Consider the following 27,013-nt stretch of genomic DNA (forward strand, 5'->3'; position numbering starts at 1 on the left):
CATGTTGGGGAGAAGGGAAGGTCAGCTTGAGGCATTGTGTCGTTCTTCAGTTATGAATAGAGTGTGAGACCTTAAATATCTGATACTAATCTGATAAGTTTGCTCAATATATTGCCTTGTAGACCATGCAAGCAATCTTAAATTGTACTCTTTTTTCAATGGCAACCAGTACAACTTTTCCAGTAACGGACTAGCCTTCTTAAGATTGGCCTACTCAAAAAATTAATCTAGCCACTGTATTCTGAAGCAGCTGCAATCTCTTACATTCCCTTTCAGTGATACCATAATACAAGGAGTTACAGTAGTCTTAAATATGGAAATAAGACAGCCTGCAAAACTATTCTAAAACTAGTCTGGATTAGAATGGATCTTATTATTCTTAATTGTCTTAGTCTAAAAAATAATTTTTTGACCAAGGAGTTGATCTGGTCTCCCAAGGTTAGATAAGAATCTGAAATAATAAAACGCTAGCCGCGCATGCGCACTCAACTGCGTGATTCCGTTTTCCCTGATCCGACATGTAGGTCCGTGGCCTTGCAGGAGTGCGCATGCGCGACTCCCCAGCCTTACTTGGCCAGCAAGAGTGCAGATGCGGCGGCAACACAAATCGGAAGACGCTGGACAGACAACCCCTGCCCTCTCCAAGCCGGGACCGCAGCCAGCCAACGATCGCCTTCACAGCCCGACGACTCCCCCCTCCCGCACCAAGCGCTGCCGCTCCTGTTTGAAGCGGCCTGATGAGATTCGCGGCCGGCTGTATTGAACCTCGCAGGCCGCTCTCCACATGAAGCACGTTCCCTCTGACGTGATCGCGTCAGAAGGAACATGCAACCATATGGAGAGCGGCCTGCGAAGTTCAATACAGCCGGCCGCGAACCTCATCAGGCCGCTTTGAACAGGAACAGGAGCGGCAGCGGCAGCAGGAACCATGGATGGATGGACGGAGGTAAGAACGGGAGGGGAAGCCAAAAAAGGGCTATGGAGCAGTCAGAAAAGGGAGCTATTTTGGTGGGAGGGTTGTGCTGAGTGCACGAAGTAGGCAGGCAGGCATTGCACAACAGGGGGAGAGGCAAAGGGGGCTGCTTTGGTGGGATGGTTGTGCTGGGGGCCGACAGCAATCAAGGGGGGAACAGAAAAGGGCCACGGATCAGGCAGGCATGCCACAACAGGGGGCCAGAGGGAGAGCGAAAGGGGCTGCTTTGGGGGGAGGGGTGTGCTGGGGGAAGACAGCCATCAGGGAGGGGGGAGGAACAGAAGGGGGGGCCACGAAGCAGGCAGCCATTGCACAACAGGGGGAGAGGCAAAGAGGGCTGCTTTGGGGGGATGGTTGTGCTGGGGGCCAACAGCAATCATGGAGGGAACAGAAAAGGGCCACGGAGCAGGCAGGCATGGCATAACAGGGGGCCAGAGGGAGAGCGAAAGGGGGCTGCTATGGGGGGATGGTTGTGCTGGGGGCAGAAAACAATCATGGGGGGGAGGAATAGAAGGGGGCCAAGAAGCAGGCAGGCAGGCATGGCACAACTGGGGGCCAGGGGAGGGAGGGAAAGGGGGCTGCTTTGGGGGGATGGTTGTTCTGGGGGCAGAGAGCAATCATGGGGGGGAACAGAAGGGGGCCAAGAAGCAGGCAGGCATTGCACAAAAGGGGGAGAGGGAAAGGAGGCTGCTTTGGCAAGCAGGGGGGCCAGGGAGACAGACAGAAAGAAAGACACACAGACAGGGGACCAGGGAGAGACACAGACACAAAGAATGACAGACAGACAGCGTCCAGGGAGAGAGAGAGAGACAAATAAAAAACAAAAAAAGACATACAGACATCTACTCTAGCACCCATTATTGTAATGGGCTTAAACACTAGTCCAGAATAACAGCCAGTATTTTTTATGGTTTTTTTCAATTTTCATTTTTTCTTCTTTAGCCAGCATCAGATCTGTGTTTGGCAGTAAATTTAAATCACCAAGCCAAAGCACTTTAATCTTCGACTTGCTAAGTTTGAGGAAGTTTTTCTGTGTCCATATGCTCAGAACCTTGATAATTTCTATTAAGTATTGTAGCATATCATCGAAGGATTCTTTGGCTAGTCAAAGGAGGAAGATATCATCTGCGTCAGAGAATGTGTGGACTTGAGGAGAGGAAAATCTATTATCCAAAGCTCTTAAGTACACATTAAACAATGCAGGAGATAGCGGAGAGCCCTGTGGTAAGCTGCAAAAAGCATTCCATTTTCAGAACTTTATTTCCCTTTCTAACTTCATATGTTCTGTTTCCTAAGAATTCCATGAACCATTTTAATACCTCTTCATGTGGATCTAATTCAGTGTTCTTCAACCTTTTTACACCTATGGACCGGTAGAAATAAAATAATTATTTTGTGGTCCGGCATCGGTCCGTGGACCGGCGGTTGAAGAACACTGGGCTAAATCATGGGCCAGTCCCCGCCCATCTCTACCCAATCTCCACCCCAGACCCCGCCCCCATAATAGTACTAATTGTAACACTATTTTTTCCATTCATTTTTCATAGATACACGCAATATAATCTTATTAACAACACATAATGGTTAACCACAAAATTAAACTACACAAAGCACACTAACAGCAGATGTAAATTTTCAAAATTGACATAATTCAATCACTAAATTCAAAAATAAAATCATTCCCCCCACCTTTGTTCTCTCCTTCCCTCTATGCTATGCCTTACCTTCCTGCCTGCTCCCGCCTGGACATTTTATGCCGCCCCCGGTGTTATCTTCAGGCCGGCTCCCTCTTCCTCACTGATTCAGTGCACAAAGCTGTGGGCAGCGGCTCCTTGCATGTCCCGCACCTTATCTGGAAGCCTTCCCTCTGACGTTGCGACGTCAGAGAGAAGGCTTTCGGTTCAGGCGCAGGACACACGTAGGAGCTGCTGCCCGTGGCTTTGTGCACTGAATCAGTGAGAAAGAGGGAGCCAACGTGAAGATTAACACCACACTGAGTGCACCGTGGACCAGTGGCTGAAGAACACTGTTTTGGGCCTGATGCACGTGCTGGCCCTGTGGATCGGCAGGAAATTTCTGTGGACCAGCACCGGTCCACGGACCGGTGGTTGAAGAACATTGATCTAATTCACTCAGTTTTAGTAGTAATAGAGAGTGTTTGACTGCATTGAATGCAGTCAAAATATCAAACAGCAGCAAGGCAGACAGTCTGTTTACCTTTTACAGTTTGGCAAAACCAGGATATTCCAGCCACCAGCCTAAAGTTTTCAACTTTAAATAAATCTGGTCCCGTTGCCTTAGGTATAGAGGGGTTCAAAGCAATGGCTGATATTGTTTTTGAATATGTACCCTTGTCTAGGCATACATTAACAAAGTTGCCAGCCATAATAATAATAATAATAATAACAGCTTATATACCGCAATACCGTGAAGTTCTATGCGGTTTACAAAAGATTAAGCAAAGGTACAAATTGACTGACTTCAAGAGGGGAAGAAGAAAGAGAAGTAATTAGACAGGAAATTCATTGTTGAGGAGAAAAGTGATCAAAAGGACAGTAGGTCGCTATTGAGAGGAAAGAGATAAGTGGATCAGTTGTCAAGATGTTTTAGGAACAGGTGTGTTTTTAGACGTTTCCTAAATTCCTCATAAGTAGAGGGCGAAAGTAATTGTTCTAGGTCTTTACCCCATGATGCTGCTTGGTGTGAGAGAAGGAATTCATGGTGTTTTTTCAGTTTGCAACCTCTCACTGGGGGGGAAATGAAGTTGGAATGTGAACTTCTCTTGTGTCTGTTGGTTGAGAAGGAGAAAAGGTCAGTAATGTATTTGGGGGCAAGTCCGTGTAATGCTTTAAAGCAGAAACAGGCAAATTTGAACTTTACGCGTGCCTTCATCGGCAGCCAATGTAGTTGCCGGTAGTAGGGTGTCACGTGGTCAAATTTTTTTAGTCCAAAGATTAGTCTGACTGCCGCATTTTGCAACAGTTGTAGGGGTCGCATATTTTTTTGGGAAATTGCCAAATAGAAATAGACGGCAGATAAGGGCCACGGCCCATCCAGTCTGCCCACCGCAATGACCCTTCCCCACCTAACTCAGTGAATAGATCCCACGTATCTATCCCATTTGGCCTTAAAATCAGGCACGCTGCTGGCCTCAGTGACCTGAAGTGGAAGATTATTCCAGCGGTCAACCACTCTCTCAGTGAAAAAGAATTTCCTGGTGTCACTGTGCAGTTTCCCTCCCCTGATTTTCCACGGGTGCCCCCTGGTTGCCGTGGGACCCATGAGAAGGAAGATATCTTCTTCCACTTCGATGCGACCCGTGAGATACTTGAACGTCTCGATCATGTCTCCCCTCTCTCTGCGTTCCTCGAGTGAGTAGAGCTGTAACTTATCCAGCCTTTCCTCGTAAGGGAGATCCTTGAGACCAGCGATCATCCGGGTTGCCATTCTCTGCACCGACTCTAGTCTCAGCACATCTTTTCGGTAATGCGGCCTCCAAAATTGCACACAGTACTCCAGGTGTGGTCTCACCATGGATCTATACAATGGCATAATGACTTCAGGCTTACGGCTGACGAAACTCCTGCGTATGCAACCTATGATTTGCCTTGCTTTGGAGGAAGCTTGCTCCACTTGATTGGCAGCCTTCATGTCCTCACTGACGATCACCCCTAGGTCACGCTCTGCTTCAGTTCTTGTTAGGATCTCGCCATTTAGGGTGTAAGTCTTGCATGGATTATGGCTGCCCAGGTGCATGACTTTGCATTTTTTGGCATTGAAGCTGAGTTGCCAGGACCTAGACCAGCGCTCCAGTAGTAGTAGGTCGTGCATCATGTTGTCGGGCATTGAGTTTTTGTCTGTTGTACTCTTGGCCACTACATTGCTTAGTTTGGCGTCATCAGCGAATAGTGTTATTTTACCTCGGAGACCTTCTGCCAAGTCTCTTATGTAGATGTTGAACAGGATCGGGCCCAGGACGGAGCCCTGTGGCACTCCACTGATCACCTCCGTCGTTTTGGAGGGGGTGCCATTCACCATTACCCTCTGAAGCCTACCCTCAAGCCAGTTCCCAATCCATTTCGTCAGCGTGTCGCCCAATCCTATAGAACTCATTTTGCTCAGCAACCTGCGGTGTGGTACGCTATCGAATGCTTTGCTGAAGTCCAGGTATACGATGTCCAGGGACTCCCCAACATCCAGCTTTCTCGTCACCCAGTCAAAGAAGCCGATCAGGTTGGATTGGCAGGATCTCCCCTTAGTAAATCCATGTTGACGGGGATCACGTAGATTCTCCTCGTTCATGATCGTATCCAATTGGCATTTGATTAGAGTTTCCATTAGTTTGCTCACTATTGATGTGAGACTCACCGGTCTGTAGTTTGCTGTTTCCATCTTGGAGCCTTTCTTATGAAGTGGAATGACGTTAGCCATTTTCCAGTCCAACGGGACGTCACCTGTACTAAGGGAGAGATTGAAGAGTGCGGATAGCGGTTCCGCCAAGACATCACACAACTCCCTGAGCACCCTGGGGTGTAGGTTGTCAGGCCCCATTGCCTTGTTAACCTTGAGATTTGACAGCTCGCAGTAGACACTGCTGGGCGTAAACTCGAAATTACTAAATGGATCAGCTGAGTCAACCCTTGTCTGCAGCTGAGGACCAAGTCCCGGCGCCTCTCGGGTGAAGACTGAGCAGAAGTAGGAGATGTTACAGTAGTCAAGCAGGCTTAGTACAAGGGATTGGACTAGGATTCTAAAAACCGATGTAACAAAATAAGCTTTAAGGGATCTGAGTTTCCAGAGAGTGAAAAATCCCTTTCTGATTAAGGAATCTACTTGGTCTTTCATGGTTAGGCATTGATCCAGAGTTACACCTAGTATCTTTATGGAGGGCTGGATAGGGTAACTAAGGTTATTGATACAGAGGGGTGATTTAATGTCAAGTGGATGTGGTGAAGCAATGAAAAAAGTCGTTTTATCTTAATTAAGTTTGAGCCTAAAGTTTGTCATCCATTGTTCCATCATGTTTATAGCTTCTGAAGCCATAACAGAAACGTCGACCAAGAAAAGGATAGGATCCACAAAAATATACCACTATACAGATACAACCATAACAGAAACCAGGAGGTGTGTACTCTAGTATATTAGCTAGACAGGTATCCAAGCAGCAAAATGTTTTTGGTAGGCTCCTCAGCAGGTATTCCCTTTCATACTGCCATTTATAGAATATATTTCAACTAGTCTTTAAGCCCGCATTACATTAACAGGTGCTAGAATAGATGTGTGTGTGTGTCTTTCTTCCTTTCTCTCTCTCTCTCTCTCTCTCCTTGGCCGCTTTCTTTCTTTCTTTCTTTCTTTCTGTCTCTCTCTTTCCTCGACTGTCCACCACCACCCCTTGCCTGCTCCCCCTGTCCAGCAGTAGCCCTTTTCCTATCGTTTTACCTCCCCTCTGTCCAGCAGCACCTCTTCCCTGCTCCCCTGTCCAACCCTGTAGGCCTTCTCCCTTCCTGTTACCTCCCCAGCTGTCCAGCAGCACCTCTTCCCTGCTCCCCCTGTCCAGCAGCACTCTTTACCTACTCCCCCTGTCCCTCTTCCCTGCTCCCCAAGCAGCTGACTTCCTGTTGTCTTTGAACCACTGATGCTCCTCTTCAAAGCAGCCCTGCTGAGGATCGCGGCCGGCTGTAGTGTACCTCGCAGGCCGCTCTGCACCTCGGTAGCACGTTCCCTCTGACGCGATCGCGTACATTAGAGGAAACGTGCTACCGAGGTGCAGAGTGGCCTGTGAGGTTCGTTACAGTCGGCCGCGATCCTTAGCAGACTGCTCTGAAGAGGAGCACCACCGTCGGCAGTGATTGGTGAGTGAGGGCAGGAGGGGAAAGTCACCGGCGTGTTCCCTGCCTCCGTGTTCCAAAATGGAATTTGGCACGGAGGGACACAAGCACGGCGGCAGCTATCACAAAACCCTAAGTGTGCATGCGCACTTAGGGTTTTATTATATTACATTACATTACATTACATTAGTGATTTCTATTCCGCTTGTACCTTGCGGTTCAAAGCGGATTACATAAGAAGAAGCTGGACATTTCCAGGAGGGTACATGACATTTAGGGTAAGACATAGTAACAGAATGAGTATAGTCTTAGTAACATTGGATGAAAGCAGTTATATTACATTGCATATCAAATCTTTTCCAGGCGTTGGTAGGTAATATGAATCGGTATGATGAATTGGGTTTAATTTTTTTTTTTTTTTTTTTTTTTTGTCGGTTGAGGGTATGGTGCCAGGGGGTGGGTAAACCTGGTCGGTGTACGTGGAAGAGGAGAGTGAGTTTAGGTGTTTTGAATATGCTTTTTGAAAAGTAGCGTTTTGATTTCTTTACGGAATGCTTTGAAGTCAGATGTTGAGGTTAACAATCTGGTTATGGAGGGTTCGAGTTTTGCTGCATGTGTTGCTATGAGGTTATCATAAAGCTTTTTGCGATGAGTGCCGTTGAGTGGTGGGTATGAGAATGGTGTCAGTGATCTTCTTATTCTGGGTGGAAGGTTACGGTTTAGACGATCGATTAGATAGGCAGGTGCTGTACCGTTGAGTACCTTGAAGATTAGACAGTATAGTTTGAATTGGATTCTGGCTCTAATCGGTAGCCAATGTGAATCTAGGTAGGCGTTAGTTATGTGGTCATATTTTCCGAGGGAATAGATTAGTCTGAGAGCTGTGTTCTGGATGGTCTGTAGTTTTTTGATCATTTTTGTAGGACATGGTAGATATAGGATATTGCAGTAGTCCACAAGTCCTAGTACCAGGGATTGAACAATGATCCTGTAGTGTTCTTTGTCGAAGAATTTTCTTATTTTTCTTAAGTTGCGCATTGTGAAGAATGCTTTCTGGGTAGTTTTGTTGATTTGAGTCTGCATAGTGCAGCATCTATCTATCAGCACTCCCAGGATTTTGAGGGAGGTCTGGATTGGGTATTTGATAGTTTTAATTTCCAGGTCTGTTATGGATGGGATTTTGTCCGTTTCAAGCATTAAGAATTTGGTTTTGTCCGAGTTTAGTTTTAATTTGTGGTTTGTCATCCATTTTTCTACTTCGTCCAGTATTGTTTCCAAGTGTCCAGTTGCGGAGTTGTCTTGGGTTTCGAAGGGGAGGAGGATAGTTATGTCGTCTGCATAACTGAAGGATGTTACATTTAGGTTGTCTAGAGTGGTACCAAGGGAAGAGATGTAGAGGTTGAATAGAATGGGTGAAAGTGGAGATCCCTGAGGGACTCCACATGGATTAGACCATGTGTTGGATTTCGAATCGTTTTTCTTAACTCTGTAAGTTCTTGTTTTAAGGTATCCTTGGAACCAGTTGTACACCACCCCTGAGATCCCTATTGCATCAAGTATCTGGAGTAGTATGGTATGATCAACTAGATCAAAGGCTGCGGAGAGATCTAGTTGGATAATTAGGATCCTGTGACCTTTACTGAGGTGTTGTCTGGCTATGTCCAGTAGTGTTGCTAGTAATGTTTCCGTGCTGTGGTAAGATCTAAATCCTGATTGGGATGAGTGAAGTATATTGTGGTCAGCTAAGTAGTTAGAGAGGTATTGAGCCACAAGTCCTTCAATTAGCTTGACATAGAGTGGGATCGAAGCGATCGGTCTATAGTTGGTAGGTGTGTCTACAGGACCTTTTTGGTCTTTCAGTATGGGTGTGATTATGATCTCTCCTAGATCTTGTGGGAATTGGCCTTCTATGAGAGTGCTTTGTATCCACTGCATGAGGCTGGTTTTGAATTTAGGGGAGGCATTTGTGAGTAGATACGATGGGCAGTAGTTCAAGTCGCATGAGGTGTGGCTGTATTTTTTATATAGTCGGTTCAGTTCAGGCCATTGTAGAGTTGGGAAGGTGGCCCATGTTCTGTCTGCTGTTATGGCTTCTTCTGTTGTGGGGGTAGTTATTAACTCGTTGAGTATGGTAGTTGAGTTGTTGAAGGTAGTTCTGATTTTGATGATCTTGAGTTTGAAATGGTCAGCAAGTTGGGAAGCTGTTGGAGTTTTGTTGCCTTGAGTGGCAAGGTATGGGTTTGTGTCTGTAAGTTTTTTTACTAAGTTGAAGAGTGTTTTTGTATCGGGGTTGTTTGTGCCAATTAGTTTAGTGTAGTATGTTTTGCGCTTTTCCTTAAGTTTGTTGTTGTATAGTTTGATTTGGGTTCTCCAAGCGGATTTGGTTTGGTCGTTTCTCTTTTTTCTCCAAGATCTTTCAAGTTGTCTGCAATGCCTTTTTAGTAGGTGGAGTTCTGAGTCGAACCACTTGTCTGATGGTCTGCAGGTTCTGTGTTTGGTTTTTTCTGGAGCTAGCTCATTCAAGGTTGTTTCACTTAGGGTGCACCAGTGTTTTGTGAAGTCTGAAGGGTCTATGGGGTCAAGTGCAGGGTCCACTTTGTTCCAGAATGTGGCTGGTTCAATTTTCTGTCTAGATTTGAAGGTTGTTTTTTGGGGCATAGATTTTATGTTATTTTGAAGCCAGTTGATAGTGAAGGTGTATTTGTGGTGGTCTGACCAAAGAGAGGGATGCCATGTACCATTGGTGATGTGAATATTTGGGGAGTGTAGGTTATGAGGTGTGAATGCTGCAATGTCAAGTTGGTGGCCTTTATTGTGCGTGGGTTCCTGATTGAGGACCTGGAAGGATAGGGCGTCGAGGTAAGAGAGTATTTCGTTTGCTTGTTTGGATGTGTGGTCTTCGAGGTGGAGATTAATGTCTCCTAGGAGCAAGTTGTATGAGGAGGATAGAGAGTTCTGGAATATGAATTCTTCAAGATCATGTTTTGAGGTGTTCCATTTTCCTGGAGTGATGTAGCATAGTAGACAGTTCAAGGTGCCTGTGAGTGTGTTGTCGGATAGTTGGCATGCAAGGAGGTCCAAGTGAGGGGTCGATTGTTTGTGTAGCACTTTTATGTTGAGATTGTTTTTTACTAGAATCGCTAGGCCACCCCCTCGTTTGTTATCTCGACATACCATTTCTACTTTGTAACCTATGGGGCAGAATTCGGTTATGCATGGGTCCGTGTTGGATGTTAGCCAGGTTTCGGCTAGGAAGAGACAGTTTAGTTGTTCTTTGATTATCCAGTCTTTGATTAGATTTGCTTTTGGGTTTATTGATCTTATGTTCATGTAGGCACAGTTTAGCGAGGTGTATTTTGTGTTGGAGTTAAGGTTGCGATTGAGGTAGAGGATGTTATTTGCTGGTGCTTGTTGTTTTTGCGTGGTGGTCTTTTGTTTTGGTGGAGGTCGTTTTCCCCAGATCGTGGGAATGTGCATACAATCTTCCAAAGTATGCGCAAATGACTCCCTTACTATCCTAATCTTTCCCTGAAAGTGACTTGCCAGGCTATTTTCATCAGGTTATTGTAAAGCAGAATTGGCAGTTATATCTTTGGTCGATATTAGTGAATTAAAAATCATAGACTCTTTGATGAGTTTCTTGACTGATTAGAATTAAATCATCATATGAGAATGCTCTCAAAAAATTATTTTTCCATCTTTGACAATTGCAAGTTATAAAGATCTATCTTGTCACAATCCAGTTTTCGAGTACTTTGTCAATTAATATTATTGCCATATTTGGATTACTGCGATTCTATTTACTGTGGAGCATCTGAAAAGGTTCTTACTAGATTACAATTATTTCAAAATACAGCTGATAGACTAATATTTTTGGTTAAAAAATTTGAAAGGGCTTCACCTCTTTTGCGCAAATTGAACTGGTTTCCAACTAGATACAGGATTAAGTTTAAGGTATCATGTCTAGGACATAAGGCTTTATAATGCTCCAAAACAATTAACATATCTTATGTATTCCAGCTAATTTTATTACTACATGGAGTAACTGTAAACTTAAATTTTCAACTGTTTTTAGAGTAATTAGAAAGAGTCAATTGGTACGATAGTTTTCCTGTCAGGCAGTCTTCCTTTAGAAATAAGAAGCCTGAATTTGTGTATTATCTTTCATAAAGTTTTAAAGACCTACTGTTTGATAAATGTTATCCTTGATATTTTATTCCTTTGTGCAAAGGTTTTTTTTTATAATGTGTGCTCCCCTTAATGTAGGGTTCTTGTTGTAATCCACTCTGAATCTGAAAAATAGTGGAATATAAGCCTACTGATTAGATTAGATTAGGTTATCATACTATATAGCCACTTTTATCAGGCTGTGCTAGAGGTTTTTAGTGTGGGCTGGCGCAGTAAATGCACTGATGCTCATAGAATTAATGAGTGTCTGAGCACTTATTTCATCAGCCCATGCTAAAAACCTCTAGCACAGCTTGATAAAATGTGGGCATAGTTTCTTAGCTTCTGGTACTGCCAACTTATATTGTTTTATTTTTCTTCTCCAACTAATATAGCTCCTGTTTCTGATGTTTTCTCCAAATTCTTTCCAGCCTTCTTATTTTTGTTCTTCTTGTTGTTAGGTGCCATCGACTCTTGCTTAGTGACTTGATGAATTGCGGATCTAAAAAGAAATTGGTTTTGTGCTAGTCCAGAAAGGTCCTCCAGCATAATCCCCATGGTTGTTTTCAACATGTCCAGCCATCCAATTGCAAGTTGCCCTCTTTGCCTGGTTCCTTTGATCGTCCCAAACATGATGTCCTTCTCCAGTGATCTCTCTCTTCTGATGGTGTGACCAAAATAAGACAGTCGTAACTTCATCATAGCCAGTTTGATCTCTTCCAGAATCGATTTGTTAGTTCTTCTGGCACTTCAAGGCACGCCTAAAATCCTTCTCCAGCACCAAAGCTCAAATGAGTCAAATCTTCTTTCTGTCTTGTTTCTGTAGTGTCCAGGTTTCACATCCGCAACTGACCACTGAGAAATCATTGATTAAGTCTTAACATCACGATTACCTCATTCCTCTTATCTTCTTCTTAAACTCCCTGAGAATACCCGCCCTCTTCACTAGTCATGACCACTGATCTCTTCTTGTAACAGACCACTGTTCCCTTCTTGTAACAGACCAACCTTAAATCTTTTGTAATCCGCCTTGAACTGCAAGGTAATGGCGGAATAGAAATCTCTAATGTAATGTAATGTAACGTAACGTAATGAGTGCGTGGACAAGTCTGATCTTCATTTGGAGTGATATCTTCTTGCCTTTGAATACTTTGTTGCGAGTCTTCATTGAAGAGCAACCAAGTGCTATTCTGTGGACTATTTCCTCCCTGCTAATTGCAACTTTGTTTACAAAATAGCCGAGGAGATTAAAATTTTTTACAACTTCTATTCTATTGCCTTCAAGCACAAAATCTTCCTCATTTTCTGTGTTCATGATCTTTGTCTTGTTTATGTTCAGTTCTAATCCCATGTTATGACTTTTGGCTTTGACTTTTCTCAATAGATGCAGCATATTTTCTTTGCTGCTAGTGATGAGTGTTGTATCATCTGCATAGCACGAGTTGTTTATATTTCAGCCACCAACTTTGAAATCGATACTCTCTTCTTCCAAATTTGCTTTTCTGAAGATGGTTTCACAGTACAAGTTGAACAGATAAGGTGACAAGATTTTTGTTCTTAAGGCTAAAAATTGTTTTTAGAACCAGGGGTTATTCTTCAGTTTCAATTTTAGCTGCCAAATTCCAGACCATTCTTCATGCTTCACTAGGTCCTTCCTAATGTTCTCTACACAATCAGGGCTGTCTACTCTATTGCAGATTTTGGTATCATCTCCAAACAGACAAATCTTACCAGACAGCCCTTCAGCAATATTGCTTACAAAAATGTTAAAAACAAAACAGGCCCAAGAACTGAACCTTGTTGCATACCACTGGTAACATCCATGTCCTCAGAGCGATCTCCACATAACTAGTTTGTGACCCAGTCTGTCACTTTGGAGCCCATACTGAGGGCACTTAGCTTATTTGTTAGATGCCCGTGTGGAACAGTATCAAAAGCTTTGCTAAAATCTAAATATAGCACATCTAGCACTCTCCCTCTATCAAACTCAAAGAAATTGATCAGACCTGCTTCTATTGAATCCACTGATTTCTGACAAACATTGGATTCCAGAAACTTCATTATTTTAGGTTTTTTCAAAAGCATTTCTATTAATTTACTTACCACAGAAGTCAGTCTTACCAGCCTGTAGTTCCCTATCTCTTCCTTACTTCCACTTCTGAGAAGAGGGACCACATCAACCCTTCTCCAGTCCTCCGATACTATTCCCGACTCTAGAGAAACATTGAAAAGGTCAGGTGGAGTAACTGCCAGAACTTTCCTTCAGTACCCTCAGATATATGCCATCTGACCCCATTGATTTATCCACCTTTAGTTTAGCTAGCTCCTCACAAACATAGTCCTCTGAAAATCATTCAGGATAAACCATACCTCCATTTCTATTAGCGTTTGTTTTTTTACAGTCTTCAACCTCCCCATCTGGGCATATCAGCCTCTCACCTCCCAGCACATACATCTCCCTTGGATTTCTACTCCCCCAAATGCATCTCTCTGCACTTCTTTGCATTGAATTTTAGTTACCAGACTTCGGACCATTCTTCCAACTTTGCTGATCCTTTTTCATGTATTCTACTCTCTCTGGGGTGTCCACTCTGTTACCAATCTTGATATCATCCACAAAAAGGCAAACCTTTCCTTTGAACCCTTCAATAATATTACTCCCAAACATATCAAACAGAATCAGCCCCAGAACTGATTCTTGAGGAACTCCATTACTCGACATCTGACTGTCAACCAATTTCTAATCCAATTCACCACTTTGTGCCCTAACTTCAGTCAGTCAAGTTTGGAATATTTCCTTGATCTAATTCTTTGATCACCCAGTCAAAAAATAATAATAATAATAACTTTATTCTTCTATACCGCCACAATCTTGCGACTTCTAGGCGGTTTACAATCAAGAGTGCTGGACATTCAGCGAAATACAATAAGTAGATATTTAGAGGAAATACAGAGATCAGAGACCTCAGGAGGCAATAGTTTAGAAATACAATTTGCTGAGCGAAAATGTAATATGTACATTTTAGTAGGTAATGTCCAACAGGACCTGTTGGGGATAAATTCAATCAGATCCATTTGGAACAATTTACCTTTAATAAAGCCTTGTTGTCTTGGATCTTGTAACCCATTAGATTCTAGAAATTTTACTATCCATTCCTTCAGCAACGCTTCCATTATTTTTCCAGTAACCGAAGTGAGGCTTACCAGCCTATAGTTTCCTATTTTAAACTCTGTGACCACTTTTGTGAAGAGGAACCACATCTGCTCTTCTCCAATCCCATGGAACTACTCCCGTCACCAGGGATTTATTGAACAAATCTTTAAGTGGAGCCACCAGAATCTCTCTGAGCTCCCTCAATATCCTGGGATAGATCCCGTCTGATCCTATGGCTTTGTTCACCTTCAATTTTTCAAGTTGTTCACAAATGCTTTCTTCTGTGAACAGTGCAGTATCCACGCTATTCTCACATGTGATTTTGCCAGCCAATCATGATCCTTCTCCAGGATTCTCTTCCGTAAACACAGAACAGAGGTATTTATTTAGCATGTTTGCTTTTTCCTCATCACTCTTCACATAGTGTTTCATAGCTTCCTTCAATCTCACAATTCCATTTTTTATCTTCCTTTTTTCACTGATATATCTGAAAAAAAATTTTTGTCTCCCTTTTTTATATTTCTAGCCATTTGCTCTTTGGCCTGCACTCTTGGCTTCTTTCTTTTTCATTTGGTATTCTGTTCTGTCCTCCTCTTCTTAAGTATTTTTATATTTCACGAACGTCAACTCTTTTGCCTTTATTTTCTCCACCACTAGTTTGGAGAACCATACCGGTTTCCTTTTCTATTGTTTTTATTTATTTTCATCACATAAAGGTTGGTAGCCATTTTTATTGCTCCTTTCAGCTTGGACCATTGTTGTTCCACTTTCTTTATGTCCTTCCATCCTATTAGCTCTTTTTTCAGATACTCCATTTTACTGAAGTCTACATGTTTGAAATCCAGAACTTTTGAGTTTTGTGTGGCTGCCCTCTGCTTTAGTTGTTATATGAAACCAAACTATCTGATGATCACTACCACCCAGGTGGGCACCCACTCGGACATTAGAGACACTCTCTCCATTTGTGAGCACCAGATCCAGTATCACTTTTTCCTTCATTGGTTCCTTCACCATTTGTCTGAGCAGAAACCCATGAAGGGCATCTACTATCTCTCTTCTTCTTTCTGATCCCACAGATGGAACTTTCTAATCCAAATCCGACAGGCTGAAATCAACCAGCAACAGTACCTCTCCTTTCTTCCCTAGCTTTTGGATATCTACAACAAGATCTTTATCAATTTGCTGCACTTGAGTTGGAGGTTGGTAGATAATACCCATGTAGATAGAAGTTCCATTTTCTCTTTTAAAAGCTATCCATATTTCAAAGCTATTCATAATTAGTTTTATCTACCTTAGAAGCATGGATGTCTGATTTTAAGTTAAAGTTGAATAGAGAAAAACCAAAATTTTTTCTAGCCACTTTGACCAAGTGTGATGTAGACAGTATAACATTAGGGAGGGGGGATTATTTATTCTTTGGTCTCTTCTTTCAGAATTCTTGGGGCACATGATGATAAAAATTTATCTATGTTGTTGCAAGATGATTATGTTGTGCGGAAAGGATTTTTAATGTTGTGGAAATTAAGATCTATTGGATCTTATTTTGATAGAATTCGTTTTTAGTTACTTGTTCAATTGTTACTATTGAGTTTCCTAGATTATTGTAACATTGTTTATTTGGAAGGGCAGAAGTCTCTTTTTAGAAAATTGCGTATTGTTCAGAAAAAATTTTATGTCATCGCTTATTCTATTCCTTCAAATTTTGAATGTAATTCTTGTTTTAGTTTGGATGTAATCCGCCTTGAATCGCAAGGTAATGGCGGAATAGAAATCACTAATGTAATTTAATATGGCAGTTAAATTGATTTTTAAGTTGAAGAAATTTGAACATGCATCCCCATTTTATCAAAATCTGCATTGGCTCCATATAGAGGGTAGAGTTTTGTTCAACCTTGGATGCTTTATACTGTATATAAAGCAGTGGTCTAAAACTCAGGGCCCGGGGGCCACATGCGGCCTACCATGTACTATTATGAGGTCCTCGATATGTTTATCATAATCACAAAAGTAAAATAAAACAGTTTCTTGATCATATGTCTCTTTAGCTATAAATTACAATATTATTATTAAGACTTAGCCAAAAGGAAAGATTTATAAACTATAGAGTTTTACATCATGCAAAATTGTCATTTCTTTAATAAGACATTAACTATTTTTTCCTAAGGCCCTCCAAGTACCTACAAGTCCAAAATGTGGCCCTGCAAAGGGTTTGCGTTTGAGACCACTGATATAAAGTGATGTATGGTTTAATACCAAAATATTTGATGAATCAATTTTTATTTGCTTCTTGGGGACATTCTTTGCATAATTTATCCTTTTTTAAGTTCTCTGCAGGTAAAGGATGTACTCAAACAAGATTTATAAATTGCCAATTATCTTATCAAGCTGCATATTGGGATTCTGAATTTGGACCATTGGTTAGAATAACTAAGACTTATATGCATTTTAGAAAATGTAACTTACCCTCTCTTTTACTAAGGTGCGTTAACCGATTAGACCGAACTAAACACTATCACGTCCATAGACTAACATGCACATGTTAGCGTTTAGTGCGCGCTAATCGGTTAGGGCACCTTAGTAAAAGACAGCCTTAGTCTGAATGACAGCATGTAAATACTCCAAATAAGTTTTTCTTCCCCTTAGCAGGGCCTCACTCAGTATCTCTTCAGGACTAGAGCTTCATTGGTTGCCAATAGTGTATATGGTGACCTATAAAATTCTGATATTGATTATCAGTGGGTTTATGCAATTTACCAGTTTATTTTGTTAACATTTTAAATTTACATTTTTCAAAAAGATCGCTGCAATCAGAGTCTACAAAACAACTATATCAGCTACCAGTATCAATGTATCATTATGCTGAGACTTGTTCACAAATGTTTTCCATTGAAGGGTCTAAAACAGGGGGTGTCAAAGGCCTCCTTGAGGGCTGCAATCCAGTCAGGTTTTCAGGATTTCCCCAATGAATATGCATGAGATCTATTTGCACAGAATGAAAGCAGTACATACAAATAGATCTCAAGCATATTCATTGGGGAAATCCTGAAAACCCGAATGGATTGCGGCCATCGAGGAGGGACTTTGACACCCCTGGTCTAAAATGTAGAATGAGCCCCCAGGACACTTAAAACTTCATGCAAATGTTCAGCAATTTAAAAGATTTTTAAAAGCTCACTGCTTTATGAAAGCCTTTTTGGAGAGATTAAATGTTTACAGTGTCTGGACCTATTTATACATAGATATAGGTATATACATAGGAACATATACATGTATATAGAGAAAGCAATGTTACTTACCGTAACAGTTGTTATCCAGGGACAGCAGGCAGCTATTCTCACTAATGGGTGACGTGATCCAACGGAGCCCCGATGCGGACACTTCTTTGAAGAAAACTCGAAGTTTCGAGTCTCCCGCACCGCGCATGAGTGAGTGCCTTCCTGCCCGATGTACCGGGCGTGTCTCCTCGGTTCAGCTAGCTAGCAGAGAAGCCAACCCAGGGGAGGTGGGTGGGACATGAGAATAGCTGCCTGCTATCCCTGGATAACAACTGTTACGGTAAGTAACATTGCTTTATCCCAGGACAAGCAGGCAGGTATTCTCACTAGTGGGTAACCTCTAAGCTTACCACAATGGGATGGTGGGAGAGTTGGCAACTTAGGAGAACAAATTTTGTAACACTGTTTGGCCAAACTGTCCATCCCATCTGGAGAAGGTATCCAGACAATAGTGTGAGGTGAAGGTATGAACAGAGGACCAAGTGGCAGCTTTACAAATCTCCTCAATCGGTATTGATCTCAGGAAAGCTTCAGAAGGTGCCATCGCTCTGACCATATGGGCTGTGATTTTTCTGTCAAGGGGCAATCCAGCCTGGGCATAGCAGAATGAGATGCAAGCCGCCATCCAGTTGGAGATGGTGTGCTTAGAAATAGGACGTCCCAACTTGTTCGGATCAAAGGAGATAAAAAGTTGAGGAGCAGTTCTGTGAGGATTGGTGCGTTCTAGGTAGAAGGCTAAAGCACGCTTGCAGTCCAGAGTGTGCAGGGCAGATTCGCCAGGGTGAGAATGTGGCTTTGGAAAGAACACTGGAAGCAGAATGGATTGGTTGAGATGAAATTCTGAGACAACTTTAGGAAGGAATTTCGGGTGTGCAGGGCAGATTCGCCAGGGTGAGAATGTGGCTTTGGAAAGAACACTGGAAGCAGAATGGATTGGTTGAGATGAAATTCTGAGACAACTTTAGGAAGGAATTTCGGGTTCACCGCTGGATCACCAGGGATTTTAAAAGAACGCTTTTTACTACTCAGGGAGGCAGGAGGGAGGTGAGAGTTGTTAGAATAGACCGGTACAGGAGGTGGGAGGGATCCCTCCTGTTCCGGTCCACTGCTGTACCACCAGGGCTTATGGCAGGCTCAGTGGAGGCCTGCAAGGCATCGAGAGAGAGAGAGAGTGGACAGGACAGAACTGGGCAGGGCTCTTAAACCCCCCCCCCGCCCCCGGTTTATATCCGAGTCAATCTTTTTTCTTTCTTTTTTGGGGTAAAAAGGTTACCTCAGTTTATATTCGGGTTGGTTTGAGTACATATTTAGTTTAATATAGCACAGAACAAAATAATGCCCATAACAAAACTCCATTACTATACTGGCTGAATATCACTGCTATAAACAGCTGGCAGAGAGACAACCACTGTTGGCATTTAAATAAATCCACCACCATTACTGAATTGATCTGTATATATCTACACAGAGGAATACTTTATTTTCCGAACCAACAAACATGGAATACTGTAAAAGGTGGGACAGCAACCAAGGCTTGTAGCTCACTGACTCTTCGGGCAGAGGTGAGGCCAATGAGAAACACCACTTTCCAAGTGAGATACTTCAGGTGAGCCTTGTGAAGAGGTTCGAATGGAGGCTTCATAAGTTGTGAAAGAACAACATTGAGGTCCCAAACCACTGGAGGCGGTTTGAGGGGAGGGTTGACATGGAACAGTCCTTTCATGAATCTGGAAACCACAGGATGAGCAGATAGAGGTTTCCCTTGAAGAGGCTGATGGAAAGCAGCAATTGCACTGAGATGGACTCGTATCGAGGAAGACTTGAGGCCAGAATGAGACAGGTACAAAAGATAGTCCAAAACCGAAGATAAGGAGGAGTGTTGAGGCTCCTGGCGTTGGGAAACACACCAAACAGAGAATCTAGCCCATTTTTGGTGGTAGCATTGCCTAGTAGCTGGTTTCCGTGAAGCTTCCAGGATGTCCCTCACAGGTTGGGAAAACTGTAGGGGGGTTACGCTGAGAGGAACCAAGCTGTCAGGTGTAGAGACTGTAGGTTGGGGTGAAGCAGAGATCCCTGATGCTGTGTAAGCAGAGATGGAAAAACTGGTAGAAGGTATGGCTCACTCCTGCTGAGTTGAAGTAGAAGGGAGTGCCAAGGTTGTCTGGGCCACCGTGGAGCAATCAGGATCATGGTGGCATGGTCTGACTTCAGCTTGACCAGAGTCTTTTGAATGAGAGGAAATGGAGGAAACGCATAAAGAAAGCGATTTGTCCAGTCCAGGAGGAATGCATCTGCCTCGAGGCGCTGAGGGGTGTAGATCCTGGAGCAGAAGTGAGGCAGTTTGAAGTTGTGGGGGGCTGCAAAGAGGTCTATCTGAGGCGTGCCCCACAGAGAGAAGATGTGAAGAAGGGGCGTGGAGTTGAGAGTCCACTCTTGAGGTTGCAGAAGACGGCTCAAGCTGTCTGCTAAGGCAATGTCTGCCCCCTGAATGTAGACCACTCTGAGGAAGATGTTGTTGCGAGTCGCCCAATCCCACACCTTCAGAGCTTCCTGGCAGAGGGAGGCCGATCCCATGCCTCCCTGCTTGTTCACGTAGTACATGGGCGACCTGGTTGTCTGTGCGGATGATGACAACCTGGTCGTGAAGGAGATGTTGAAAGGTCTGGAGGGCGTTGAAGATCTCCCTGAGCTCCAGGAGATTGATGTGGCACTGGGGGTCCGTGCTGGTCCAGTGGCCCTGGGTACGGAGGTCATCTAGGTGAGCCCCCCAAGCATAAGTCGACGAGTCGGTCATGAGGACTTTCTGATGCCGGGGTGTGTGGAATAACAAGTCTCTGGATAGATTGGAGGAGAACATCCACCAGCGAAGAGACTGTTGTAGAGCAGGAGTGATCCTGATGAGGCGAGTCAGAGGGTCGGACGTCTGGAACCACTGGGATGCCAGGGTCCATTGGGGAATCCTGAGGTGAAGTCTGGCAAGCGGAATCACGTGAACTGTAGAGGCCATGTGGCCTAGGAGGACCATCATTTGTCTTGCTGAGATGGACGGGCGAGAGGACACTGAGTGGCAAAGGTGAAGAAGAGCATCCCTGGGTGGGGGAGGGAGGAACACTCTGAGTTGGGTAGTATCCAGAATCGTTCCAATGAAGGGAAGAGTCTGGGAAGGTTGCAGATAGGATTTGGGGAAGCTGATCTCGAACCACAGATGTTGCAGTAACCAAATTGTCTTCTGGATCGCGAGAGCGGCTCCCTGAGATGTGGAATCCTTGATGAGCCAGTCGTCCAGGTAAGGAAACACCTGGAGGCCATGGTTCCTGAGTGCTGCAGCCACCACAACCAGGCATTTGGTGAAGACTCTGGGTGATGAGGTTAGGCCGAAGGGGAGCACTCGGTATTGGAGATGAAGGTTTCCCACCCTGAATCTGAGATATTGACGGGAGGCTGGATGAATTGGAATGTGAGTGTAGGCCTCCTTGAGATCCAGTGAGCATAACCAGTCGTTCTGCTCGAAAAGGGGGTACACTGATTCCAGGGTCAGCATGCAAAACTTTTCTTTGACCAGATATTTGTTGAGTACCCTAAGGTCCAAAATGGGTCGCAGGTCACCCGTCTTCTTCGGAACAAGGAAGTATCGGGAGTAAAACCCCTTGTTCTGTTGGTCCTGGGGGGACCAGTTCGACAGCCCCCAGCTGTAACAAGGCCTGAGCTTCTTGAAGAAGAAGGGCGGTCTGGGTCAAGTTGGAAAGATACTCTCTTGGAGGGTGCTCTGGAGGAGCTTGGTGGAACTGAAGGGAGTATCCTTCTTTTATGATGGAGAGAACCCAGAGGTCTGTGGTAATGGTCGTCCATCGGTGGTAGAAATGATGGAGGCGACCTCCGATGGGTGGATTTACTGAGAAAGGGAGGACGATGGAGGATATGTCCTCTTTGAGACAGTCAAAAGGACTGGGGAGCCTTAGGCGCAGCCGGTGGCTGAGGCTTATGCTGGTGTTTCTGCGGGTGCTGCCTCTTCACAGGCTGTCTGCTGGGGGGAGCCTGTTTTGGAGGATAACGCCGCTGGTATACCAACGGTGGGCGTGGCTGGCGAGGAGGAGCAGGCCTGGGCTTCGGACATAAGATGGACTGGAAGGATTGCTCATGGTCTGATAGCTTCTTGGTCACCGCCTCGATGGACTCATCGAAGAGGTTGGTGCCAACACAGGGCACATTTGCGAGCCTGTCCTGGAGGTTGGGGTCCATGTCGATGGTCCTCAGCCATGTCAGCCGGCGCATGGCCACTGAACATGCTGTTGCCCGAGCCGCGAGCTCAAAGGCATCGTACAAGGACTGCATCAACTGTACCCGGAGCTGGGACAGCAAGGCCAGCACTTCTGGGTACTCAAAATGTGCCCTCGTGTCCACGTAGGGCATAAACTTCTGGAATACCGATAGAAGGAACTCCAAGTATGTTGTAAAGTGGAAGTTGTAGTTCAGAACTCTCGAGGCCATCATGGAGTTCTGGTAAACTCTCCTGCCGAATCGGTCCATGGTTTTCCCTTCTCTGCCAGGCAGGATGGCGGCGTAGATCTGGGTGGGATGGGATTGCTTCAATGATGACTCCACCAACAGGGACTGGTGGGAGAGTTGAGAGCTGTCGAACCCTTTACGATGGACTGTGCGGTACCTGGTGTCCAGTTTACTCGGGACAGCAGGGATGGAGTAAGGTGTCTCGAGGCATCGAGCGAAGGTCTGGTCCAGAAGCTTGTGCAACAGAAGCTTAAGGGACTCAGCGGGTAGTTGAGGAAGGCGCATAGTCTCCAGGTATTCCTTTGAGAATTTGGAACCCGTATCCAGTGGGATGTCCATGTCCTCAGCCATCTGCCGAAGGAACGAGGAGAAGGATAGTTGGTCTGCCGTTGCCTGGCTTCGTGATGGGCTCGATGAGGTCGAGGCTTCTGGATCCGCTGGGGACAGGGATCGAGATGATGAGATAGATCCCATTGTGTCCTCGAGTTCTGGCATCGGTGGAGGTGAATACTCCAGGTTTGCTTGCTTCCGCCGAGGCGAGGCATGCCTGGATGAGTGTCTCGAGGAATGCCTCGATCGGTGTCGAGAGGTTGGCCTCGATGGACAGAGCAAGGCAGGCTTCGTTGAGGACCCCAGATAGTGGATGGGGCTGGAAGCGGTCGATCGAAGCAGGGGTTGCTGCCGTAGAGGTTCGAACCCCGTCAGGGTGATCGGTTCCAATGGAGGCATTCGCAAAGACTCTGCTCCTTGTATTGAATGAATCGGCTCCAACGGAGGCACTCGCAAAGACTCTGCTCCTTGCATCGAGTGATTCGGCTCCAATGGAGGCACTCGCAAAGACTCTGCTCCTTGCATCGAGTGCATTGGTTCCAAAGGTGGCATGGGCAAAGACTCTGCTCCTTGCGAACATGCATTGTTGCCAGACTGGACACTCGCAGAGACTCTGCTCCCTGTTGAGAGTGTGTTTCCCACTGAAGCACTGGAGGTGGCTCGACCTCACGGGAGGCCTCCGCGTGCCCAGGCTGGATTTGGGAGAGAAGCTAAGGCCCCATCGTGGTAAAGAGCTCGATAAAATGCTTCTGTAACATGGTCTGGAACGAGGCCGGCAAGGATGGATCCGCATCTGAAATGGGACCACCTGCGCGGGCCTCGCGTTCCCTCGGAGCAGTATGTGAGTGCTTGGACTTTGAGGCCTTGGGCACTTTCAACACTACTGGGGGAATGGGCTGCTGAGCTACCTGACCTGAGGAGGTTGAGAAAGGCATCGCAGCAGACGCTGGAGTCTGAGCCGGAACAAACGAGGCGGGCTTAATGAGACTCGGCGCCGCAGAGGTGGAAGGTTGTGGAGTTGCGGATGATGTCGAAGGTGCGGGTCCCTTTGAAGTCGACGGATCCGTCGAGGACTCCATGAAGAGCGATTCCCACAGGACGCAACAGCGCTTGAAAGCACGTGCGGTGAGTGTGGAGCAAGGCCAGCACGATTTCGGGATGTGTTAAGGCCCGAGACACCGAACACAGCGTCGATGAGGGTCCATTAACGAAATCGCACGCTGGCACTTGTCACACTTTTTAAAACCAGTGATAGGCCGGGACATAGGCCAAAAAAGCTCCGCCGCAAGATCGAAGCCGCGGGGCTGTGGCCACGTGGCCTGCCCGTTCGAACGGTACGAAGAAATTTTTTTTTTTTTTAAAAACAATAAAACACGATGAAAATCAGCGATTATGATCAATTAAAATCAAAACCGCAGACTTAGAAGGCACAAGCGAAGGAACTTTGCGCAGAGAGTCGAAGACGGACTTCTCAGCTCCACGGAAAAGTAAGAACTGAGGAGACACGCCCGGTACATCGGGCGGAAAGGCACTCGCGCATGCGCGGTGCCGGCGACTCGAAACTTCGAGTTTTCTTCAAAGAAGCGTCCGTATCGGGGCTCCGCTGGATCACGTCACCCATTAGTGAGAATACCTGCCTGCTTGTCCTGGGATAATAGATGATGCATAAAGTTTGATATAGTATTGCATGTTTTCTTTGTAACCTATTTTGGTTAAAGAGGAATATACTGTAAATATGGTAAAAATAATAAGGATTTTAGTTGTCATTCATTTTATTACTTTTCTGGTTTGCTTCCTCTATGCCTTTTTCTCTCTCACAGGCTCTATCACAAATTCTTCAACTTTCTTTGTTTTTGCTAGAAATTGACATCAATTCTAGTTGGTCAGACTATATAAGTTTATTTGTTATCATATTCTACATTTCACAGCAAGACCCAGTAATCCAGTAAATTACTGCAGATAAAGACCTCCATGGTCCATCCAATCTGTCCAACAAGGTGACGAGAGCGATGCCCATCACTCTGTGTGGGCCCCAGTCACTTATGCTTAAACACTAGCTGTCTAGTCTCTACCATGCTAACCATACAGACAGCCAAACATGATGGAAGCTTGGTTATAACCAAATATCATTCCCAAAATTGCTGACTGTATTCAACTTACCAGTCAAGGTGTCTTCCCCTCCTCCCTGAGCTGTATAGCACCTCACTCACACGTTACAATAAAATGATCTACAACACTGGAGTTGCTTTATCTGTCTTTATGTCACTTGCGGGTCACAGACCACAGAAGTCTGTCTGGCATCGGCCTCAGTTCCCCCAGTGCTGGAGTTGACAAATCTTCTTTCAGTCTTTTGCAGGACACAGACTGTAGAAGTCTATCTATTTGGCACTGACCTAATTTCAGCCATGTTGTTTCCATCCTTTTTCTATTTAAGCATCCCATTTCTATCCTACACATTTTTTAATTCGTTCACCATTTTTGACTCTTATCACCTCTCTTAGAAGGGCATCTAGGAGAGGTATTTTCGCTTGCTTTCCCAATTCCTTTTCTCTTTTGTTCCTTTCTTTCCCTATTGCCTGATGCCTGATCTTGTGCTCTTAAACATGCTCCATACCTTCTTTGCCCTGCCGGCTCAGTTCAATGACAGATTTATCCAAGGACAGGTAGCGATGAATATGAGCTGCAGCCTGCTCATAGTCCTCATTTTTCAAGGCAGTCTGAACTCCATCCATGCAAAATTTCAGGTCCAAGATGTCATCAGCTCTCTGTATGGCCTGATACAGACGGTTCTGTCCAAAAGATCAGATAAGTTCATTGACTTGATAAATTAGTTAAAACTAAGTGTGAAGCTCAGCAGAGATAATACCTTTACATGACTAAAAATGTTTAAAGATGCAATAGTTTGGACCTACTAAGGTTAATTTTCCAAGTGTGAAATTAAAAAGCAAAATGTTACAAAAATGAAGCATTACTATATTATAAAATGGTGACTATCACCATAAATTCACAGAATCTCGTTCAATATCAAAACTTTCCGTATCATGTTACATTTAGGGGCAATGTCTCCATTTAGGTTAGTTTTGTGCAAACAATGATAGTAAGGTTAAATTAGTTCTTACCTGCTAATTTCATTTCTTGAGCCCCTCCCAGACCAGTTTGGAAGCTTAGGCTGTGTCATTCTATCAGCAGATGGGGACTGAGAATGAACAAATTCATCCCTTTAGAATCCTGTGCAACAGAGGATCCAATATGGCATTGTGCGAGGATGCACTGTTGGTAGCTCCTTACCTCGCTGGTGTTTTTTTGACCTAGCCTTTCCCCAGAATGGGTAAACATACAGGAAAAGCATGTTATGTTCCCTGATTGAGGGAATGCCAGTGGTGACTTCTTCTCCCATGGGTCAGCTGAGAGCTCTGCATGGGTCAGATGGAGCTCTGCAACAAATTAAGATTCCCTCTGACCAAAGTAGAGGTGTAAATGCTGAAAAACTGCAGAAACTGATAGTGATACAATTAAGGAACTCTGGGACACCATCAATATATTCAATAACTCTTTACTAAAACTATTATCTAAGTTTTTTGGAAAAAATTACTTTAATTTCCCATACTGTTCAGGCATAGTCTCAGGTGCTTAATCAGCATACAGCTAAACTAGCTTCTTTGGAAATGGAACTTGAAGGAGTTCAAACCCTTAAGGGAGCAATGGTTAATGATAGATCCATTATACACAGGAGACTGGAATACCTGGAGAACCAATCCAGAAGGAATACTTTTGAGATGAATTTTCCCAAATCTCCTCTAATATCTCCTAAGGATATAGCTCAAAAATGTTTTATAGATGTCTTGAAAATGCCAACAGAATCTCTCCTCCTGACTGTGAGAACTGAATATTTAAATGTGGGGAGAAATGTGAAGCAGAATAATATACAGGTATCTGGCACTACTTCTGTGGTTGCCAGAGTACCTCCAATATTCTTTTCAGCATGCCCAAACAGAGCTGAAATCTTGCTGTCTCCCCTTATACAGCTCCCTATGAATTCTGTTCCTCAGACAAATTGATTTATCTGTACTATTCTCCTCCACTTCCAATTTCAGACTTCATTCCTTTCATCTTGCCATCATGCTACCAGATGTCCGGGAAAACCCAGACATGTCCTTGTCAGCCTAGAGGCCTATGGGAAATTATATCAATCTGACTCTGGCATGGGAAGGCAGATAGACCCTTAGTGCAGGGAAACTGTTTCAAGTATCCCTGATATGTTTTAAGTTTCCCTGATTGAATCATGACTAGCTAAAAGGTGTTAAGTCTGATTAAGAGGGTGCTTAGGACAATGGCCTGCTTGAATGGGACAAAGAAGCCAGAGGCTAATCCCATCATCATGCTTGCAGGTATCTCACCCTCCTTAGCAATTAAATTAACCATTGTTTCAAACAGTTTACAAATTCTAAACAGAAAGATACTGGGGCATACAGGTTTCTATATTGAGCCAAGGTATAAAAGCCTGCTCTCTGCAACACACATGGATCTCTCTTTTTCTATGGAGCTATCAATCTCTCTTTTTCTATCAAGCTATCAGGAGAGGGGTCTTGGCCCTCTCTCTCTCTTTCTATCTAGCTATCTCTTGGCTCTTTGCTTGGCACTCTGGTTCTGTCTTGGCTCTCCCTCTCTCTGTCTATCCTTCCCTTTATCTATGGAACACGAAGCTTAGACCATCCCCCGTTTCTCTCTCTCTGACTCTTCCTAGAACTGCAAGCTTCTATGTCCCTCTTTGCCTCTGAAC

General features: G+C 44.4%; 1 protein-coding gene across 1 annotated transcript in view; it reads right to left on the reverse strand.

Annotated features, from left to right (window-relative positions):
* The window catches only part of COG4 (component of oligomeric golgi complex 4), a 158,006-nt gene that overhangs the window by 98,296 nt on the left and 32,697 nt on the right, over positions 1-27,013 (reverse strand). Inside the window, exon 4 of the mRNA XM_033940444.1 lies at positions 24,848-25,022. Coding sequence (XP_033796335.1) covers positions 24,848-25,022 — 175 coding nt within the window. The remainder of the gene's footprint in view (positions 1-24,847; positions 25,023-27,013) is intronic.

This window comes from Geotrypetes seraphini, chromosome 4, assembly GCF_902459505.1.
Source record: "Geotrypetes seraphini chromosome 4, aGeoSer1.1, whole genome shotgun sequence".
Taxonomy (NCBI): domain Eukaryota; kingdom Metazoa; phylum Chordata; class Amphibia; order Gymnophiona; family Dermophiidae; genus Geotrypetes; species Geotrypetes seraphini.